Source organism: Entelurus aequoreus, linkage group LG21 (assembly GCF_033978785.1).
Source record: "Entelurus aequoreus isolate RoL-2023_Sb linkage group LG21, RoL_Eaeq_v1.1, whole genome shotgun sequence".
Taxonomy (NCBI): Eukaryota; Metazoa; Chordata; class Actinopteri; order Syngnathiformes; family Syngnathidae; genus Entelurus; species Entelurus aequoreus.
The window spans coordinates 32,087,282-32,099,958 of NC_084751.1; the positions used below are offsets into that span (position 1 = coordinate 32,087,282).

The following is a 12,677-nucleotide window of genomic DNA, read 5'->3' on the forward strand; positions in this document are numbered from 1 at the left end:
GTCAAACGCTGACGGCAGCTCCCGGCCCTTGTTGTCAAGGTAGGGCTTCATGTGCGAGAGGCAGTAATCTGCTTGTTCCTTGGTCAGGTTCTGTAGGAGCAGCAGAAGAAGGTGAAGAAGCAGTTGTGACAGTGAAGAACGTGCACAAGCAGCACTCAACTCACCTGATAAAGCTCTTCTTTAGTCACGTACGGCTTGTTCTCCGTACTTAAAGCTCGGAATGCGCTCTCGATCTCCTCGCTGGATTTGACATTTTCTGTCTCACGGCTGATCATGAAGGCCATGTATTCTTGCAGAGACACGTTACCATCCCTGCAACAGTTCATAAAGCATCATTTTGAAATATTTTCTAACTCAACTTATTTTCCTGAAACAATAACAATGTCATGACAATTCACACTTTAGCCCTGCTACCCTAACACATCACTCCCTCTGAAGAATATTCCACAAGTCATGTGGTCCACAGAAAGTTGCATCATTCACCAACAAAAGTCCACTTCTTTATTCTTTCTGTATATTTCAACTAGAGATGTCCGATAATATCAAACTGCCGATATTATCGGCCAATAAATGCTTTAAAATGTAATATCGAAAATTATCGGTATCGGTTTCAAAATTATCAGTATCGGTTTCAAAAAATAAAATGCCTTAAAGGCACTGCCTTTGCGTGCCGGCCCAGCCACGTAATATCTACGGCTTTTCACACACACAAGTGAATACATGCATACTTGGTCAACAGCCATACAGGTCACACTGAGGGTGGGCGTATAAACAACTTTAACACTGCATGCCACACTGTGAACCCACACCAAACAAGAATGACAAACACATTTCGGGAGAACATCCGCACTGTAACACAACATAAACACAACAGAACAAATACCCAGAACCCCTTGCAGCACTAACTCTTCCGGGACACTACAATATACACCCCCGCTATTCCCTATCCTGCCCCCAACCACAACCTCCTCATGCTCTCCCAGGGAGAGCATGTCCCAAATTCCAAGCTGCTGTTTTGAGGCATGTTAAAAAAAAAAAGCACTTTGTGACTTCAATAATAAATATGGCAGTGCCATGTTGGCATTTTTTACCATAACTTGAGTTGATTTATTTTGGAAAACATTGTTACATTGTTTAATGCATCCAGCGGGGCATCACAACAAAATTAGGCATAATGTGTTAATTCCACGACTGTATATATTGGTATCGGTTCATATCGGAATCTGTAATTAAGAGTTGGACAATATCGGATATCGGCAAAAAAGCCATTATCGGACATCTCTAATTTCAACTATAACTGGGGGTTAAAATCTCAACACATATCACAACACTAATTATTGTGTGAATGCTCCAAAGCATTCACACATATGGTTTTCTACACCTAAATTCATCTATTTAAACTTATTATTATTCTTCTCCAGATTTTGACGCGCTCTACCTTCCACATTTTTCACCCGATTCAAACCGTTTCAACTTCAAACTGTTCAGCCTATTCGGGAATTGCGGGCTTTCCCTTGACAAATTCCCAGAATTCACATAATTCCAGGTTTTCCGGGACATTTTTCCCATTCAAAATGAATCGACCATTTTTCAAACTTCCACCATTTCCACATTTTTCAAGCGATTCAAACCATTCACCTCCAACACATTTCACCATCCTGGAAATTTAGACTATAATTTTTCCAAGGTCAAAAAAGTTTCAGAATTTTCCAGAATTCCTGCTTTTCCAGAGCCCCATTTCCACCCTTTTTTCTGGTGACTACTCCTTCCACATTTTTCAAAGGATTTCAACCGTTCCACCGTCAAAACAGTTCTCTTAATCAGGACAAAAAACGAAGTTGTTTTTTTAACTGGAAAAATTGCCGGTTTTCCCGAAATTCCAGGAATTCCGTAATACCATTTCTCAATTCAACATGTTACTACTACAACATTTCTCGACTGATTTGAAAAATTCGGACCGGTACTTTTCAGAGGCGGTATAGTACCGAATATGATTCATTAGTATCGCGATACTATACTAATACCGGTATACCGTACAACCCTAGTCCAGAATATATGGTATTAGTAATACTTGCAAAGAAGATACAAATCAAATGTTCCATAGATTGTTGGTAATAATCATGGCTTTAAAGTACATTGTTTAATATTTTAGAGAAAGACTGGTGAGTGGAAATGATTGACAGACCTGTTTGGATCAACCGTGTCGAGTATGGCCTCAAACTCAGGATCAGGTTCCCCCTCTTCCACCATCGGAAGGTCGTAACCCAGCGAGCGCAAGCATGACTTGAACTCCTGGTGGTTCAGACGGCCTGACTTCTCCTTGTCAAAGTGTCTTTAGGAACAAGAAAGGCAGATGATGAATGTTCAGGCATGACATGAATACAACAGCAAGATGTTGGCACACGTCACATACTTGAACATCATGCTGAACTCCTTCAGAGCCTCCTCTGTCACACCTGTCGTGTTCCTGGGAGGAGAAGCAAAAAGTTGTGGACAGACGCTGACCATGTCAACTCTTAAGACTCTGCAACCTCCTACATGGTCTATGCAGGCGCAGCGTGATATGTAGTGCAACATGATATGTAGTGCAACATGATACGCGGAGCAACATGTGGCTGCACAGCATTACATGTGGTGCAACATGATATGTGGCGGTGCATCATGATACTGTGCAACATGATACCTGGCGCAACGTGACACGCGGTGCTGCATGATGATACACCTGGCACAACAGTATGCGTGATATGTGGCACAGCATGACACAACCACACAGTACTGACTTGAAACTGCATACGAGTCTTTAAATCACTGAAGTAAAACTGATGCAGGATCAATAAAATGGACTATGATTTTGTCTTCGCATTTGTTAGTACAAGTCAGAGAATTTAGTTTGCAGCAGCGTTATAAATATCTGCTATATGAACCACTACATTATCCACAGCCATGTTGTTAATGCGTTTGAACAGAATGATGAAAATAGTATTATTTCACTTCTTTACGTATCTTAAGTGATTGCTCCAGTTGAGAGTTGTTAGATATTAAAGAGCTTGTGTTGTTTGTGTACCTGGCTTGTATCTGCTGCTCCAGGTTGTGTTGCATCCTCATCCCCAGCTGGTCCAGTTGGTCCCACTGCTGCGCCAATCCCACCGTGCTGTGTTCCGTGTACTTGTTGTCCAATATGAGCGCTTCTTCCATCGCGGCACCCAGGTCTTCTATCTTCTTCAGCTGGCTGCGCATGGCACGAATCTCCTGGTGTTTGCGCTGCACAAACACACACAGAACACAATCATTTGTATCACCTGACTGCTTTATAGACACAAAACACACAAGAGAGCGTATGCCAACATTTAAAATTGAGGAGATTAAAGCCATAATAATTACTATGATGATGTAATAAAACGTTAAGCATAGAAAGTGACAGTTTTTGTCATCACATCATAACAATTGTCTGACAAAAACAAGGATGCTTATATAAGGCTCACATACACTATATTGCCAAAAGTATTTGGCCACCTGCCTTGACTCACATATGAACTCGAAGTGCCATCCCATTCCTAACCCATAGGGTTCAATATGATGTCGGTCCACCATCCATCCATCCATCCATCCATCCATCCATTTTCTACCGATAGACAACATTCACACTCACATTCCGTCCACCTTTTGCAGCTATTACAGCTTCAACTCTTCTGGGAAGGCTGTCCACAAGGTTGCGGAGTGTGTTTATAGGAATTTTCCACCATTCTTCCAAAAGCGCATCGGTGAGGTCACACATCAATTGTTCAAGGCCTGGCTCTCAGTCTCCGTTCTAATTCATCCAAAAGGTGTTCTATCGGGTTCAGGTCAGGACTCTGTGCAAGCCAGTCAAGTTCATCCACACCAGACTCTGTCATCCATGTCTTTATGGAGCTTGCTTTGTGCACAGGTGCACAGTCATGTTGGAAGAGGAAGGGGCCCGCTCCAAACTGTTCCCACAAGGTTGGGAGCATGGAATTGTCCAAAATGTTTTGATATCCTGGAGCATTCAAAGTTCATTTCACTGGAACTAAGGGGCCAAGCCCAAAGCCTGAAAAACAAACCAACACCATAATTCCTCCTCCTCCAAATTTTACACTCGGCACAATGCAGTCCAAAATGTAGCGTTCTCCTGGCAACCTCCAAACCCAGACTCGTCCATCAGATTGCCAGATGGAAAAGTGTGACTCATCACTCCACAGAAGGCGTCTCCACTGCTCTAGAGTCCAGTGGCGATGTGCTTTACACCACTGCATCCGACACTTTGCATTGGACTTGGTGATGTATGGCTTAGATGCAGCTGCTCGGCCATGGAAACCCATTCCATGAAGCTCTCTGCGTACTGTACGTGGGCTAATTGGAATGTCACATGAAGTTTGGAGCTCTGTAGCAACTGACTGTGCAGAAAGTCTTTGCACTATGCACTCTGTCAGTTTACGTGGCCTACCACTTGGTGGCTGAGTTGCTGTTGTTCCCAAACTCTTCCATTTTCTTATAATAAAGCCGACAGTTGACTTTGGAATATTTAGGAGCGAGGAAATTTCACGACTGGATTTGTTGCACAGGTGGCATCCAATGACAGTTCCACGCTGGAAATCACTGAGCTCCTGAGTGCAGCCCATTCTTTCACAAATGTTTGTAGAAACAGTCTCCATGCCTAAGTGCTTGATTTTATACACCTGCGGCCAGGCCAAGTGATTAGGACACCTGATTGTGATCGTTTGGCTGGGCGGCCAAATACTTTTGGCAATATACTGTACGAGTGGAGATGTAAGGACTTTTACCTTCGTGGCCTCCAGTTGGGATTCAAGTGTTCCCGACTCTTCAACCATACAGGACCTGACACAAAAAACATTTTGGAAAGGAAGAACACATTATTGACATTTCCCAACAACACATCACCAGAAACCAAATCAACTAAATTCAAGAAAAAAAATGTGATATTAACCCGTCCAGAAGATAGGTCCTGATCCGAGCAACAGGATACCAGCCAAGACGACAGGGAGGTAGAGGAAGAGAAACATGCAAAACATGTCAAGTCTATTCATGGTACATGTCATTTGCATTTTTTTAATCATGAAAATGTGTTTAATGTCTTAAAGATTAGGGTGCACAATAATTATCAGTCCGATATGAGGAATTATGACGTCAAAACGATAACATTAAAAAAATGCTCCACTGAGGCGAGATTACCCATACTGTGCTGTAGGTGGGTTAGGGTGAGCAAATCCAGCGCTCCTTTCCTCATAGGGTATTTTTCGGATTATAAATCGCAGTTTTTTTCATAGTTTGGCCAGGTGTGCGATTTATACTCTGGAGCAATTTATGTGTGAAATTATTAAAACATTACCATAAAATATCAAATAATATTATTTATCTCATTCACGTAAGAGACTAGGCGTATATCCGCAATCGTCACACACATATGTCATCCAATAAGAATTCGGCGGGCAGAAGTGCATTGTGAAAAAAAAGATGCTACCTGCTACTACTTCCGTACCTATGAAAATTGATCATTTCAACATTGGCGGTAACTTATAAAAACTGAGAAGGGCTTTAAGGCAGTCCTGCGCAACCTGTGGGAGCAGTGGATGACGGAAGGAGAGCACGGATTCACGGCAACCGGGAGAATGCACCATGCAACTTTTCTGGATGTCATTGGATGGATCGACAAAGCATGGGCTTCAGTGACAACCGAAACCATCCTGTCCGGATTCAAAAAGGCTGGAATAATTGGAACTGCAACTGACGATGACTCTGACGTAAGCGACGTACCGATAGAAGAGGAAGCGGCGCATTGTCTACCTTTGGAGTTGTTTAGAAGCGACACCGAGGAAGATTTCATGGGATTTAGCGATTAGGAGTGACAGATTGTTTGGTAAACGTATAGCATGTTCTATATGTTATAGTTATTTGAATGACTCTTACCATAATATGTTACGTTAACATACCAGGCACGTTCTCAGTTGGTTATTTATGCGTCATATAACGTACACTTATTCAGCCTGTTGTTCACTATTCTTTATTTGTTTTACATTGCCTTTCAAATGTCTATTCTTGGTGTTGGATTTTATCAAATAAATTTCCCCCCAAAATGCAACTTATACTCTAGCGTGACTTACCGTATTTTTCGGACTATAAGTCGCAGTTTTTTTCCATAGTTTGGCCGGGGGTGCGACTTATACTCAGGAGCGACTTATGTGTGAAATTATTAACACATTACCGTAAAATATCAAATAATATTATTTAGCTCATTCACGTAAGAGACTATACCAGGGTTCGGCAACCCAAAATGTTGAAAGAGCCATATTGGACCAAAAATACAAAAACAAATCTGTCTGGAGCCGCAAAAAATTAAAAGCCGTATTACATACAGATAGTGTGTCATGAGATATAAATGTAATTAAGAGGACTTAAAGGAAACTAAATTACCTCAAATATAGCTACAAATAAGGCATAATGATGCAGTATGTACATATAGCTAGCCTAAATAGCATGTTAGCATCGATTAGCTTGCAGTCATGCAGTGACCAAATATGTCTGATTAGCACTCCACACAAGTCAATAACATCAACAATACTCACCTTTGTGCATTCATGCACAACGTTAAAAGTTTGGTGGACAAAATGAGACAGAAAAAGAAGTGGCATAAAACACGTCCTAGAAAGTCGGAGAAAGTTATATACATGTAAACAAACTACGGTGAGTTCAAGGACCGCCAAAATTAGTAGGACAAAACGGCGCTCGCCAAATACTCGAATCAGCGAAGCATGTTTAATATAAACAGTGTGCTTTATAACAATTAGGGAGGTTTGTGTCATGCTTGGCGGTGCAGAAGCCATATTAACACAAAAAATATATTTTTCCATTTTTCATACATTTTGGAAAAAGCTTCAGAGAGCCACTAGGGCGGCGCTAAAGAGCCGCATGTGGCTCTAGAGCCGCGGGTTGCCGACCCTCGGACTAGACGTATAAGATTTCATGGGATTTAGCGATTAGGAGTGACAGATTGTTTGGTAAACGTATAGCATGTTCTATATGTTATAGTTATTTGAATGACTCTTACCATAATATGTTACGTTAACATACCAGGCACGTTCTCAGTTGGTTATTTATGCGTCATATGACGTACACTTATTCAGCCTGTTGTTCACTATTCTTTATTTTAAATTGCCTTGCAAATGTCTATTCTTGGTGTTGGGTTTTATCAAATGAATTTCCCCAAAAAATGCGACTTATACTCCAGTGCGACTTATATATGTTTTTTTCCTTCTTTATTATGCATTTTCGGCCGGTGCGACTTATAGTCCGAAAAGTGCGGTATATATGTTTTTTTCCTTCTTTATTATGCATTTTCGGCCGGTGCGATTTATACTCCGGAGCGATTTATAATCCGAAAAATACGGTACATGCCTTACTGTGAACCTGTCATAACCTCCCCTAGAGCTCATTGTAAACAACGTGTGAGACATCTTCACTTTCAGAGGAAGACATTTTTTCGTACTAAGACATCAAACCTTGTCAGCCGCCTGAAACACCAGCATCACTACAACAGTGTTTTGAAAGCCTCGGAAGACGTCGGCTTCTAAAGAAGCTGCGCCAAAGCCAGCTGCAAAGAAAGACCCGTGATTTGGTTCTATTGCTGTGTAGTTTGAAAATGGCTGCGAGTGTTTTAAATGGCAGAGATGATTGGAGAACTTAAGCGATCTGTTGAGTTGAGTTGAGTTTGTGTTTATTTAGAACATGCATGCATACAACATGAAAAATCACAATTTCCAGTTTCTCTATTCAACATGTTTGAAAAAGGAGTAAGAAGAAGCAGAGTTTATTTAATCCTAACCCTTTTCCTTTACATAGCAGTTACTAAAACTTTTGTTCACTTCCTGTTCTCAATTTATTCACAATATACTCCATAACTAATAACAATAAAAATAAATAAATAATTAATTAGTGAAGTAAGTTATATTTCATATGGTGAGATAAGTAAGATTATCTAGAAAATGAATGGATGGATGAAATTAATTGAGAATGTTTATCATGGTTCTTATTCTTCGTACTTTGTAAACACTTTAAGTTTGAAGAGTTTCTTGAAGTGGATCATATTAGTACATTGTTTGATTTATTTGCTTAATCCATTCCATAATTGAATTCCACATACTGATATACTGAAGGTCTTAAGTGTTGTACGTTCGTACAAATGTTTTAAATTACATTTTTCTCTAAGATTATATTTCTCCTCTTTTGTAGAGAATAATTGTTGTATATTATTGTGTAGCAGATTGTAATTTGCTTCGTGTATAATTTTAGCTGTTTGCAAATTCACTATGTTGTAGAGTTTCATTATTTTCGATTAAATGAATAAAGGGTTTGTATGTTCTCTATATCCAACATTATGTAATATTATAACTGATCTTTTTTGTAACACGGTTATTAATGAATGAAGTGTACTTTTGTGGTTATTTCCCCATATGTCAACAAAGTAACTCAGATATGCTAACACTAGCGAGCAGTAGAGAATAGAATATGGAGTTATTTCATCATGGAAATGATGGCGCTGAAAGACCAGGATTTTTTTTTATTGTTGAAGATGTTGACTTTTGTAAGGACAAATCCACAGGTACACTTTGCTGAATCCACTACATTTGAACTGATACGGTACCAATTCCAGGTACCTGGGAATTGATACAGGTACTCAATTGTACACATTTTCTGTACCTTTGTGTGTTCATGTGGTAATAAATGTTAATTTATTTAATTATAACATTTAATTTTTTTAAATCTTACATTTAATCGTGAGTTGATAGCATCTTTGCTGTCCAGTTGTTATTATCTGAGTCTCATTTGCAAGTGTGAAATATTATGATTTTTTTCCCACACACTCCTTGTGATCTACATAACATGTAATGGTGGTTCCTTGGTCCAAATTTTGCATAGATAATGTTTTACAGACCACCTTCAAACCGCTTACTAACTGTCTCTTCAGAATGCGTCATTTTGTGGGCGGTCTTATTTACGTGCCTCCACTTCGACTTTTTTTATTCTGGTATTTATGCAGATCTCAAATACACAAAAACAGGTAGCATAGCTAAGGAAAGTTGGTTTAGGGTATTAGGTCCCCTTTAAAGTAAAACCAAGCAAGTGTAAAGTTTAAAAGCATATTCAAAGCTTAAACATACTAACTGTAGAACTTACAGTATATTTATACAGTGAAAGAAGGATTCCTCTACCTGGTTTCTTGCAGCCATTGATGGAAAGCGTTGGCATGCTGTGCAAACTCCTGACGCAACTTGTCATTCTCCTCCTGCCTTCTCTGCTCTTTCTGCAGCTCTAGTTCTCGCTCCTACATTCACAGAGGCGGCAGGGAAAGGAAAATTATTATGAGAACATCAGTATTTATAAACAAATTTCTCACAGCTCTGCATTACGATGACGTTGATTTATGGATTTAATGCATGTTGATCAGGGGTGTCCAACTTGTTTTCATGAGGGCCACATCGTAACTATGACTGTATATGAATCTAAATTTATAATCTCCCCATGAAATTGTTACACAATTGCCTATGCATTTTATTATATTTAATTAAAAACAAATTGGTCTGACCGCTAAGGTTCTGCGGTGCATTCACACCTCCGAGCAATCTTTGGACACTTTAGGGCTTTTAAGATTCAACGATTAACCCTAACAGGTTACTGACGGTGGTAAACTACACCAAGAGCAGCACATATAGCAGATTGTTCTTCATCTGTAAGAGAACCCGGGTTAGACCAAAGACTTGCTGGATGGGGTTACTATCTCACTACTCTACAGTCTCACTGTGGTCCTGGGAATGTCTCATTGAAGGAACTGGCCAAGACAGAGAAGTCTGGCATGTCCTTCAACCAGACTTTAATAAGCAAAAGGTGGATGGAAATACTATAAATCCATGTTTTAAATGAGCAATATTGGGGGTAAAATCACATATATGAGACATATTTGCAGTTAGTGTATTTCAAGCCACCAATCAGAGTAAATAAAGGCTAGTAAGAATGACTGAGGGTACCTTGATTATCTTTTGCAGATTTCTCCATGTTTCTTCCAAAGCTTCCATTGTGAACCAGGTGTACGGGTTGGACACCACCTGGTAGTTCTTAATCTGCGTGTCCAGTTCAGCCAGCTGGTTGAAATCGGTATGCGCTGAGGTCAGCGATGACCGGAAGGCCTCATGGGCTTCACGCAGTGCCCGGATTTCTTCCAGAGAATTGCACCTGACTGGGTCTGTCAGGTCCTCCTCGGCATTCTCAAACCAGCTGTTAAAGGCTGATGCCTTTTTGGCAAAAGTAAGAAACAAGTCTTCTACCTAAAGAGGGGACACAAATGTTGATTTTTTTTAAAGTGATACGTGCAGCCAATCAACATTGTACTCCTCTGGATCTCTACCTTTCTGAAGTGCTCTTGAGCCTCCAGAAGCTTCTTCTTGCGAGCTGCTGAGTTGGACAACAGCTGGTTCCAGCGCTTCATTAAGGCAGCATGACGAGCTTCTATTGCTTTTGACTGGACGTGCTTGGCAGCTAACAACTGGTCTTTGAGAGCTGTGATACTGGTGATGCCCTCTTGCTGGAAGGCTTGAAGTCCGGCATCAAAAGTCTCCTGCAGCCCCACAGTGATAAAACGGTCAGTGAGTGGAGACTGATAAGTAGTTTGGAGGAGTTTATATGCAAGACATACCTGCTTAGTCAGCAAAGTCTGGACAGAGGAAAGGTCTCTGCCATAGTCATCCGTCTTCAGGCTGTTCTCTTTCTCTCCTGAATAGAAACCACAAGCTGATGGTTACAAAAAAACAACAAAAAACAAATAAAAATATCTCCATAGCTGAATAATGATGATCGTGGGTATTGGTAAACTAAAAACTATAATCTCGTTTGATGCTGTATTGGCATCATAATTCATTTTGAAATGAAAACTAACAGTACAGTCATGTAAAATATTACACTATTATTATGATAAATATAATCATAACTCATTGTAAACTTGCCACCCTTAAAAAACATAAACTTGGAAAGCAGAACCCAAAACTTTACATGAGAGTTTGTAACGTGGCCAAAAACAAGAAGCTACTGAAAACCATATTAGCAGCGGCCCATATGCTTTGGAAGAATGCTATCATACATGTAATCAGGGGCGCCTTACAGGAGGGAAAATTAGGACAATTCAAAACATTGAACTGTGGTGATAACAGATGTGTTGTTTTTTTTTGCACCGCTGCATGTAATACAGAAATGCAAAGTTTGATTCTATTAGACGAATAATCAATGACGATTAGCAACTTGTCCCGTGTCTTTGAAAATGTGAAGCTGTATGGAGGCCATGTTTTTCACATTCTAATTGTACACGCATACTTGTCAGTTACCTATATGTGTGTACGAGGGGTCACACTTCAAGGTTTAATTAACAATAGTGTCACCATGTGAATATTTGTCATGAAATAAAAGCACAAGTGCATATTTTCACACATTTTCACCCTTTTGTGCGCAGTGCACCAGGAGTACAAAATATATAAAGTCTTTTTCGGACTATAAGTCGCAGTTTTTTCCATAGTTTGGCCGGGGGTGTGACTTATACTCAGGAGCGACTTATGTGTGAAATTATTAACACATTACCGTAAAATATCAAATAATATTATTTAGCTCATTCACGTAAGAGACTAGACGTATAAGATTTCATGGGATTTAGCGATTAGGAGTGACAGATTGTTTGGTAAACGTATAGCATGTTCTATATGTTATAGTTATTTGGATGACTCTTACCATATGTTACGTTAACATACCAGGCACGTTCTCAGTTGGTTATTTATGCGTCATATAACGTACACTTATTCAGCCTGTTGTTCACTATTCCTTATTTATTTTAAATTGCCTTTCAAATGTCTGTTCTTGGTGTTGGGTTTTATGAAATAAATTTCCCCAAAAAATGCGACTTATACTGTATACGTTTTTTTCCTTCTTTATTATGCATTTTAGGCCGGTGCGACTTATACTCCGGAGCGACTTATACTCCGAAAAATACGGTAGACTAGTAAGGACAGTGAAAATGCTCTTCTGTACTATCTTTCATACCAATCCAAGACTCCACCACATCAGCCTTCCAGTTGAACTGCAGGAAAGCGGAGTTCTCATCCAGCTTAGCCTTCCTCTGAGCAGCTGCCCGACTGAGCTCCGACACCTTGCCTTGCAGAGCTGACATCTTGGAGGTGATGTTGTCAACATGATGGTTGTTCTAGGGAAACAAATATTGGGTTGTAGAATGCAAGTTTGTTTCTCTGCCCGTTGCACAGATTGTACCTTCTTAATGAGGTCTTCTCCATTGGCACAGACATCACTAACTCGGTCTCTGTGAACGGTGAAGTCTGTCTCAAAGGCCTCATGCTTTTTAAGCAATCCCTGTCAGAAACAAAGCACCCTTAGAAAGACTCAGAAAATAAACTTGAACAAATTTAAGTAGAATGAGTACCTGCACAGCAGCCAGTGTGTCTCCATAGTCTTCACTGCCCACTAAATTCAGTTTCTCATTAATCCATGCTTCTTCTTCTTCCACGTTTGCCACAAACTGCTGGTAGTCCAACGATTCCTCCAGCCTCTGACCCCTACATGAACACACATTTACTCAAATGTTCTTGGTCTACTTT

The 12,677-nt window shown here is 40.1% G+C and overlaps 1 protein-coding gene across 5 annotated transcripts in view; it reads right to left on the reverse strand.

The window, feature by feature from the left end:
* The window catches only part of sptan1 (spectrin alpha, non-erythrocytic 1), a 70,442-nt gene that overhangs the window by 206 nt on the left and 57,559 nt on the right, over window positions 1–12,677 (reverse strand). For all 5 annotated transcript variants that reach the window (XM_062031496.1, XM_062031495.1, XM_062031492.1 and 2 more), the window contains 14 exons: window positions 12,503–12,635; window positions 12,334–12,432; window positions 12,109–12,268; window positions 10,721–10,797; window positions 10,433–10,642; window positions 10,056–10,352; window positions 9,243–9,355; window positions 4,964–4,981; window positions 4,800–4,854; window positions 3,065–3,261; window positions 2,414–2,467; window positions 2,186–2,332; window positions 165–312; window positions 1–90 (listed from right to left, as the gene is read on the reverse strand). The exon at window positions 1–90 is cut by the window's left edge and continues 206 nt beyond it. In XM_062031496.1, the coding sequence (XP_061887480.1) occupies window positions 1–90; window positions 165–312; window positions 2,186–2,332; window positions 2,414–2,467; window positions 3,065–3,261; window positions 4,800–4,854; window positions 4,964–4,981; window positions 9,243–9,355; window positions 10,056–10,352; window positions 10,433–10,642; window positions 10,721–10,797; window positions 12,109–12,268; window positions 12,334–12,432; window positions 12,503–12,635 (1,798 nt within the window). The remainder of the gene's footprint in view (window positions 91–164; window positions 313–2,185; window positions 2,333–2,413; window positions 2,468–3,064; window positions 3,262–4,799; window positions 4,855–4,963; window positions 4,982–9,242; window positions 9,356–10,055; window positions 10,353–10,432; window positions 10,643–10,720; window positions 10,798–12,108; window positions 12,269–12,333; window positions 12,433–12,502; window positions 12,636–12,677) is intronic.